This window comes from Lagopus muta, chromosome 6 (genome assembly GCF_023343835.1).
Source record: "Lagopus muta isolate bLagMut1 chromosome 6, bLagMut1 primary, whole genome shotgun sequence".
Classification (NCBI taxonomy): Eukaryota; Metazoa; Chordata; class Aves; order Galliformes; family Phasianidae; genus Lagopus; species Lagopus muta.
This window is the reverse complement of record NC_064438.1, coordinates 2,678,876-2,688,546: the sequence shown is the minus strand read 5'-3', so window position 1 is coordinate 2,688,546 and position 9,671 is coordinate 2,678,876. Positions and strand designations below refer to the sequence as shown.

General features: G+C 43.5%; 1 protein-coding gene across 4 annotated transcripts in view; it reads right to left on the bottom strand.

Annotated features, from left to right (window-relative positions):
* Positions 1–1,103: 1,103 nt before the first annotated feature.
* BDNF (brain derived neurotrophic factor) overlaps positions 1,104–9,671 on the bottom strand; it is a 31,488-nt gene continuing 22,920 nt past the window's right edge. For all 4 annotated transcript variants that reach the window (XM_048948272.1, XM_048948274.1, XM_048948275.1 and 1 more), the window contains exon 2: positions 1,104–2,094. In XM_048948272.1, coding sequence (XP_048804229.1) covers positions 1,333–2,094 — 762 coding nt within the window. In that variant the 3' untranslated portion in view covers positions 1,104–1,332. The remainder of the gene's footprint in view (positions 2,095–9,671) is intronic.

The following is a 9,671-nucleotide window of genomic DNA, read 5'->3' as shown; positions in this document are numbered from 1 at the left end:
GGCTGACAGTAGCAGACATGCACATTAAGCGTTGGCTGCCTCCACCCCTGGCTCTCACACTGGAGCACAAAGGCTGTGTGCACCACGTGTGCAGGGCACAGCTTCCCCTCCAGGAGGAGATGCACAGGACCAAGTTCAGTCCCAACTACAATCCGGACAGCCTCAGTCAAACCTTCCTCTGAACTGACCGAGCTCTCCAGTGCTACTGACCTCCGATTCACCGGGGAGGGTTTCAGACCCTATTGCATTGACACCACTGCCAGGCTTCACTATGATGCTAGATCCAAGCACAGTCATATTACACTGTTATCACTGCTCTCAACGCTCCATAGAGCATTTTCTACGTGACAAGCTCCAGCTGTATGCAGAGTGAAATATTCTGAAGCTCACAGCCAACCTTCTTGGAGAGAGAAAAGGGGAGGGGACCCCAAACACAAACAAATATGGTATAAAGAAAGGCAAGTCTCAAAAGACAATGACTTACTAAAAAAATAACCCAGCAAAGCATGTTGACAGACAGTTAACTGAGTGCTGCCTTGAAGCCTGAAGTTCAACAATGTGAAGTGGAACATCACCATTCTTTTTCAGTTGCCTCTTTTTATTTATTTATTTTTATCAGTAGTAGTCGGATTGCTATTGCAAACACCTTCACAACATACAAGAAACAAATTTGTCTTTAATCCAGAATAAGTTAATGTGGTTTTCCTTGTTGTTGTTGTTGTTCTTTTTCCCAAATCTGATGGGAATTCAAAAATAAGAGAAACAGTAAAACTATGACAACAGCACCTTGACATTGTTTTAATTCCAACGCTATCAGAAGGTAAAAGCAGTAAACATATAGTACTAACAGGAATAAAGATACTTACTGTCTAAAATGTAAACGGAATGTTTTGGTTCAATTTATTTTTCTGAAAGAGGACAGTTTATCATCAATTCACAATTGAAGCAGCATGCAATTTTAATTTTTTTTTTTTTTTAAATCTTTTTCTGTTTTCAATTCTTGGCAACGGCGACAAACCACAACGTTATCGAGGAATGTAATGCAGACTTTTTAGTTTGTTTGCTTTTTTTCTTTTTTTTTTTTTTCCTCCTCTTTTTTCCTTTTTTTTTTGTTTTTGTTTTGTTTTTAATTTGTGCGCAAATGACTTTGACTTTTGTTCCCTTTCAGGTCATGGATACGTTCAATAAATAGATTGTGGAATCACTGTACTGTATAAACTTCAGTTATACATGCAGTCCATAAAATTATTTTTTTACTGAATAATTTACCCTGTTATGTATATATACAAATAGATAATTTCGTCTCAATATAATCTGTACAACACGAGCCCACTATCTTCCCCTTTTAATGGTCAATGTACATACACAGGAAGTGTCTATTCTTATAAACCGCCAGCCAACTCTCTTTTTGTTATCCATGGTGAGAGCTCTCACATAAGACTGGGTAGTTCGGCACTGCGAGTTCCAGTGCCTCTTGTCTATGCCCCTGCAGCCTTCCTTTGTGTACCCCTTGGGGTTGCATTTGGTCTCATAGAAGTATTGCTTCAGTTGGCCTTTCGGTACCGGGACTTTCTCAAGGACTGTGACGGTCGCACCAGACATGTCCACTGCAGTCTTTTTCTCCGCCGCCGTTACCCACTCGCTCGTGCTGTCGCAGACGCTCAGTTCCCCACGGCGAGCTGGGTCAGAGTGACGCCGGACTCTCATGGACATGTTTGCAGCATCCAGGTAGTTTTTGTACTCCTCAAGCAGAAAAAGCAGCGGGGGTTCCAAAGGCACTTGGCTGCTCAGCATGACTCGGGATGTGTACAAGTCCGCATCCTTGTTTTCCTCGCTGGGCTGGATGTCCTGATCCTCATCTAGAAGCTCCTCTATCACGTGCTCAAAAGTGTCCGCCAGCGACGCCAGTCCTCTTGAACCAGCGTTGGGCCCATTTAGGCTTTCAAGTGTCCCGTGGGTCCGAAGACCTGGGTAAGCCAAGCTGCCTTGTCCTCTTACACTAGCTTCTTTCATCGGGGCAGCTTTCATGCAACTGAAGTATGAGATAACCATAGTAAGGAAAAGGATGGTCATCACTCTTCTAACTTGGTGGAACTGTTAAGGACAAAAACAAGAAGGAAATTAACCTCAGAAGAACAAAGCTATCAAAATTCACCTAAACTGTCACAAGACACCATGCTTTTCCTGCAGAGATACACTGCATGCATGCAGCTGCAACTCAATACCAGCGGAGGAGCATACTCTGGTACAAAGGTGTTTCTTCAATTTAGATTTCCAGATAAATCATACGCGAAAACTTGGGCAACACTGATAACAGTGAGTCAGTTCATATGTGCCAATGTCTTGCTGTGATAAGTACTAGATCAGATACTACACAAATTCCTTATTTACTGAACTATTACACCTATTTCAAGTAACAACAAGAGCAGAACTGCTATTTAGCAACATAGCGTTTCAGCATTAAAAGGCAGCTTCACAAGTGTGGAAGGCAAGGAAGCGGAAAGCCAAATATTTGATTTTTTTTTTTTTTAAATATTATTTATTTAAAGATCTCCCTATGCCAAAAATAGTCAATTCCAAAAGAAACAGAACGGCACCAGGATAAATTGCATCTGTATTTTAAAAGCAATCCTCAAAGCACAGGAAGAGGCCATGCACCTCAGAGGTCTCACCAGGTCAATCCCTCAACTAGAAGTAGAGGGTACGTACACAAATATAGAACAAGAAAATGATGCAGGACTGTGCGCTTGTAACCCTACTAAATTGGAGCTGGAAAGATTGCTTGCATCATGTGAATGCCAGGGAAAGGACATACTGGATTACAGCACTGATAAAGTGCTCGCTATACCGAAATGACAGCGCCAGGATCGCTGTGCTGCGTTTCCCCAGAGCCCCACAGCAGCTAATCTCAAGTGGGCAAAGCACACATTTTAAGCCCAGGGCTCCCCATGCAAACTAACAGCATGGCCAGGCCACACCACACCGCCATACCTGAACAAAGAACAGCTTGCCTTGTTTCTCGCACATTCTGCCTCCAGTTCTGGATCATGTTAGGGGCCATGCCTTCAGGCTTATCAGTTGGCTTGGCTCTTTCCTCACTGAGCACACAGGGACAGCACCAGCTAACAGCGTCGGCAAGAAAACTCCTCACCAGCTTTGGGATTAGCAAAACTCATTCCTACCAGCACTCCAAACAGTTTGGGCTTGCACAACTGCAGCTACTCACGTGTTTTGCTAAGCCTCCATGTGTTTCTCAGGGTAGAAATTGTTTCTTCCTGAAGAACAGAGTGTGTAGGTAGGATACGATCACAACGAGAGCCCCCCAAAATCCTGCTGTGACACAGAGCTATACTTAGTCTGATCCCAAGTGCTACTACAACATCTATCATGTGTCCAGTTGTTGTATTTCCCTCCTATCTGCTCTCTCACCAGTTCTGCTTGCTAGAAAGCAATGGCATTGTTCACATTTTTGAAGCAGCAGCTAATGCTTATTTCGTAGCTTTTGAAGTTCACTCGGAAGTACCTCATACTTGGCAGCACTCACTGGAGTAAATGCTATTTCTGTTTGCCAACAGGGTGCTATGTAAAAAGCCTTACTTCATCTCCTGCAAATATGCTATGGGAAACTAGTACTCATAAGACTCCAATGTGGAAAGACAATCAATCACAAAACGCACAAAGAAAATGAAATATGTACTAGAAAGGCAGTGCCTGACACGTGGGTCTCAAAGTCTACTTAATGAAGTGCTGGGGGGTGCAGGGAATGAAAACCAACATCTTTTGTGCCCATGCCCTCCCCTCAGCTACTAAGCCAAATTCTGGCTAAGAATCACCTCCTTTCCAGCACAACTTCACTTTCTTGCCTCCATCTCTTTTCCTGTTTAAAAGTGTTACTGTGGCATAGATTTATTAAGATTAAACAAACCTGACATCTGTGACTCACAGGAACACAGTGTTTGCTCTAACCATGCAGAACATTAATATTTCGCATATTTTTCATCCTGGGATTTTAAAAACACATTTTACAGGGAGCAGTATCAGATTTCTTCCTCAAAGGGAAGAAACAGACACTAGAGATGATTTACCACACAAGGAAAAAGGCTATCAGTCTTCCTTGGTCAAATGTGGAGAGGCATGACAGGAGGGAGACAGAGCGGTTTAGCTAGCATAAAAGGACAGAGCCAGTGGGAACAAGAATCATACATTCCCTCTTCTGAGAATTCTCAGAATTCTTTCATGTGAAAGGAAAATCAAAAGCCGTTTTGCATCCTCTGACCACCAGAGCACTGAACATAACACAGAGCAGGCGGCTCCTAATCAAGTCGTCATTATTTTTATTAGAGTGGTGCCCAAAGGTCCCAGCCAATATCTGGACTCTAGTGGACGGATTCTGTCTGAGCACACAGCAGCCAGAGGGCCGCCCAACATGACAGCAGCAGGACACAACACAGGCGGGACCGAGGCAAGCACAGAACAAACAGGAGCTTGCATCCATCAGTGAAGCTTGACCGTTGGAGGCTGAGGATTTGCTAAGTGAAGCCAAGGATACAGTGATTCCTGGAACAGGACACATCCTTCCCTATTATCACTGAACTGTTTATTTATGATAGCAATGAACTTGATAGGATCCAGAGTGACTACAATAGCAGAACTTCATTTGAGAGGAAAACTTAAAGGAAGACAATATATGAGAAGCAGAGAGGTGCAGAGAAGCTCCATCAGGAAGCTCAGTGTCCTCCAACTTGCTGGCTGGTCACCAGATCTAGCAGCATTTTATCTCAGACATTAAATTAATCCTTTCTTAATTGGTTTTGCCCTCCATTTAGGAGGGAAACTGCTGTCAAGCTTGATCAATTTACATCCCATCTGATATCTGACCGTCACTATGATAGGTACTATGAAAAAACACAACTAGTCTCTGAAAGCCAACAACTTTATGACAGACATTATTCACAAGAAAATGTGACCACCTGAAAAGCCACCCCTTTCCCTCCCACTTATATCAATAGAGAAGTATGTCAAAGTATGGCTTAGCAGTGCAGACACGTGGAATACCATTAGCAAGCAAGCACACGGCTACATCTTTGTATAAGAGTTGCAGACTAAACTGAACAGCACAAGCAGGACATGAGAATATTCTCCTTTACCTTCACAACGACTAGAGCAATATACATGGTCCTCAGGTTTTCCACTCAAAATATTGAGCAAAATAATTAAACTTCTAGGAAGCATCTTCATTCTAAAGGCTATAATTTCTATGAGAAGTTGCTCAGAATCTGGTAGTTTAAGATACCACAGCAGATTAAGACAAACCTCATTTTGTGGATAGAAACAGCCTTCGAGCTACTGATGAACAGACTCACGGGTGTGCATGATTTCAGCTCTCACTTAGTGAGCAGGACTAATATCCCCGTGCAGCACTGGACACAGATTGGACAGCATCTTCCAGTCCTTTTTCTTCTACTCCCCAACTATCAAACACTTGTTATATTGCAAAGATTAAAGGTACTGGCTGTCTTGCTGCAATAGGTGCTGTACAAACTCCAAACACTGACAGACCACATACACCCCTCCAGTCACAAGGCAGGGACCACATCACCTGCGTGGAAGCGGAAAGGGCTTGGAACACAGGACAAATCCATACTTTCCCATTTTCCAAGCATGCTCCTGCTGAACATCTATTTACATAGGTGCATGCTAGCTGCCTTGAGACTCAGCATTGAACAGCTTCCTCGGGTCACACAAGATGCCTGTCAGAAATGAGGCTTGAGACCAGTTCCTTAAATGCTATCCATTCTCGTGGCTGTGAGAGCATCCTTCCTCCTCTAATGCAGCAACAAAGCTGAAGCCATGAAAACAGGTCACCCACCACGGACCAGATCTCAGAAAGACATGACCTAGTTTGTACTTCAATAAAGTCCATACAATTACAGCTAGAATAAAGGCACATAATTGTGGCAGCAGTCCCCACTAATGGGAAGGAGGCTTGTTAAATGAAGGTCATGTCAATTACAGCTAGTTTACATATGCAGTCAATTACTTAGCTGCACTATTTACTTAGGTATTTAGCATTTAATGAGAATTCACCAGCTAATTGTTTCATTTCATTATTTTTAGTTATTTTAAGCAGAAATCTAATGGCTTAGGTTCTATTTCCAGCAGAGAGACCTGAAGAACAACCGTGAACATGAACTTGCCTTCCTGCATCCTGATGCGCCATGAAAGTTGAAATAACTTTCAGTAGTGAATAGATTCAGAATCCTTTCATCTCCAGAAAAGCAGCATGCAGTGGAAAGTCAAATAAGCAGCAAGATAATCATTTTCTGCCTTGCCATTTTCTAAGACCTTTATACAGAAGTTCAGTTTACTAAATAGCACCGAATGGCAAAGGCACGAGTTCCTGCTCCACGCATCATTACTGGAGTGTGTGAACAGATACCAGAATGGGATGCATGTCAGCACATGCTTTACAAAGATTTAACGCACTGAGAACAAACAGCATTAACCTTTAATACACGCATAACTGGCTGTCTGACGCACTATGGTTATCCTCACAGCTATTCGTGCCAACTATATAATTAATTTTTATTGCTGGAAATAAAGCACCCCCCACACACACCTCTCATGTATACATACATACATAGGCACGCCCTTGCCCAATTTGTATTCTTTAAGTTGCTGCTTCATGTCAGGAAGAACACAGACACTTTTTTCCCCCCTCTCTCCTCACAAACCAAAACCAACCCAACCCAACTTGTCCCATAGACCAGAGGTGGGAAAGAACCCAAAGAAAATAATACAGGATATTAATGCCACAACATAACACCCTTGATCCCTCATAGAGTTACACATCAGTTTCCTACAAACATTCCTCATACCTTTCTGGGTGCTCAAACAATACAAAGGGCACACTTGCTGCAAAACTCTCAGAAGGAATTCAGCCGTTCTTAACATGAGCAGACTAGCCAGGCTCCTCGTTACAAGTGTGCCTGTAGTTCACTTGGCAAAGTACAGGCCTGAAGGAGTTCCCAGCAGGATTTCTGTCGGCCAGATCTTGGACCCAAGCTGCAAACACCAGGAAAGAGGCACAATAAATTCTGGCAGTGTGCACAGGCGAAGGAATAGCAGGCCAGGCTCACAGATGGTATCAGAGCTTTCACAGAGACAACACCCATAGAAGAGAACAGATGTGCACTATTTTTACACATTCACAATGGGAATTGCTGGGAGAGCCCATGGCACACACACTGCTTCTCCAGCTGTTCGTACAGCATCCCGCACAAGGGGCACCCCAACTGCACAGGCTTTGTGGTCATCCCTGTAAACAAACTCAGCTCCAAAAGGGACTGTGTGTTTGCCACATCAAGCTATACAGGGAAAGCCCTCTTCAAATAGCAACTACCAGCAGGTTTATGCTCACCAGGAGTAGCATGGGTAGGGTAACATGCCATCCATACTCCTACTGCCATACCAGAAACACCAGACAGCAGAGACAAGACTTCCAAATCTGAGACTATAGCATTAGCAAATTCCAGGTTGACAATTCACACCGCCTTCCAAGCCCAAAATCAAGCTGTTTTAGAGAATTTGCTGTGATACGCTCATGCCGTTTCTACGTTCATTCAGAAGGAACATTACAAGACTTAAGTGAACTTTAAGTTCACCTAGATATTATCATATTAAAAAAAAAATCTAAACCCACATAAAACAGCTAAACAAAAAGCCAACTACAAAACCATTCAATGGAATTATTACTCCCTGCCAAGATAATATCTAGATCCTCCGCAAAAGCAAATAATTACAGTTCTCCAAAATCATTCACTCCAATTTCCACTAGAGCTTTATACAATGCTAACCCAACCTGTGCATGAAAGAACATTAGGGCAGAGTCTCAGACCTCAGTGCAACATCTGTGGTTTGCCTCCCATTTTACTACGGCTCTTTAGTATGCAACACTGTGCTGAATCATCACAGGATAATGCTATTCTGCCAAGCACATGCATGCAGCTCCCACTGAAGTTGAGGATAATTGGCATTTGAAAGCAGGAGCAGAATGGAGCACACTGCAGGCAAACTAGCATGAGTTGGATCCTTTGTACTGTGACGTGTGTCCAGCAGCCCTCCAACAACCCAGAAGCTGCTGTACCAGTTAAGCTCGCATCTTACAAGCACCTATAAACTTCTGAACAGCATGTAAAGCATCCCACGCACCCATCAGCTCTGCTGCAAGTGGCAAGTTTCCCAGGACCTATAGAAAGTTATGCACTCAACGTGAACGTAAGAGAAGCTCAGCCAACGAAAAGCAATGGTTAAGAAGTTAAAGCATCAGACAGTTGCCCATGGACAGTGCCTCCTCTACAGCAAGGGCTATGCCCGCTTATTTTGCAAGATACGTACCTTCGCTGAATCCCTGTCTGTGTGTGGCACTGCTGTAAGGGAATACCTTGCTTTTAGCCATAGTCAGTCCTTGGAACAAAGCTGATCAGCACTGTGATGTGTATGAACCAGAAACTGGAAATGCCTGTTGTCAGACTCCTGACAGGTATTAACACTATGCCTGCTTCGTCAGTGGTGTTATCAGTCATCTTCTGGCTGCCTGCCCTCGTGTGCAGACTTTTCTCAACACATGTTCCATCCAGTTGTTAGCACAGCATCTCTGTGGTAATATTGTCCCTACAAGGTACCAGAACACCTAGAAGTACTGGAATCCAAAGTTACACAAGAACTAGCAGACCAGGAGGAGAAATCTCTAAGTTCACAAAGCCACCCCAATATATGTTAATGGAATAACGGACAGCTTCTATTTAATTGCCATTATTTTATTTAAACACCCTCAGAGGGGGCAGCAATCTAACCCATCTCACTAGGCAGCCAGCCCTGCACCTGTCCTGCTGTAAGAACTACTTTATCTTTGGAGATAGCACTGTGTTGTGAAGTTAATGTATCAGCATAACTACTGAAAACCCTGTGGCAAGAACTGCTGTCTTCGCCACTGATACTTTATTTTGACAATGCAGCACATCACAGCTTTCAAAGCATTGTAATTTTCAGCCTGCTTTCCCCCCTCTGTGATTTCATGTTGCAACAAGACTTTTGCTATCACTGTCGGGTTCTCTGTAAGCAACTTTAAAAATTCGGGGGCCAGTTTCAACTAGATGTAGAGGGACAAAAGTTTCATAGGCAACACTACTTCCACAGCCCTCAACCAGCAAGCCAGTAGCTGAGACCACCCAAATAAGCTTTCTGCTCCATCCCTAGTTGGGCAAGCCTTCACGGCACAGCTGCCAAGCAAGAAGAGAGCAGCACATGGGTTTACCCACAGGTTTACCCACGTATTTACAACACTGCCTTGTTGCTTCCACTTCAAATTTTGTATAGGAAAAGAGTCTGGAGTTAGTTTGAGGGGGGTGAGGAAGTGTATCTGACAAAGATGCAAACGTCAGAAAACGAAGTTCAGTAGCTGCACCGCTCCAGATCCAGACATCTATTAGAACACAAGGAAAAAGAGAAGTAAAACCTGCAGCCTTGCAGGAAGAATTATCAACCTCCTGCCTTTTCACAGTTGTATAATGGTGTAATCTCTCGCCCAGAGGAATATTACACTGTGACTTGCGTGAACACGGCACATGGGCATTAGGTTGTTCCATCCCCCCAGATTAAAGTGAAGTTTA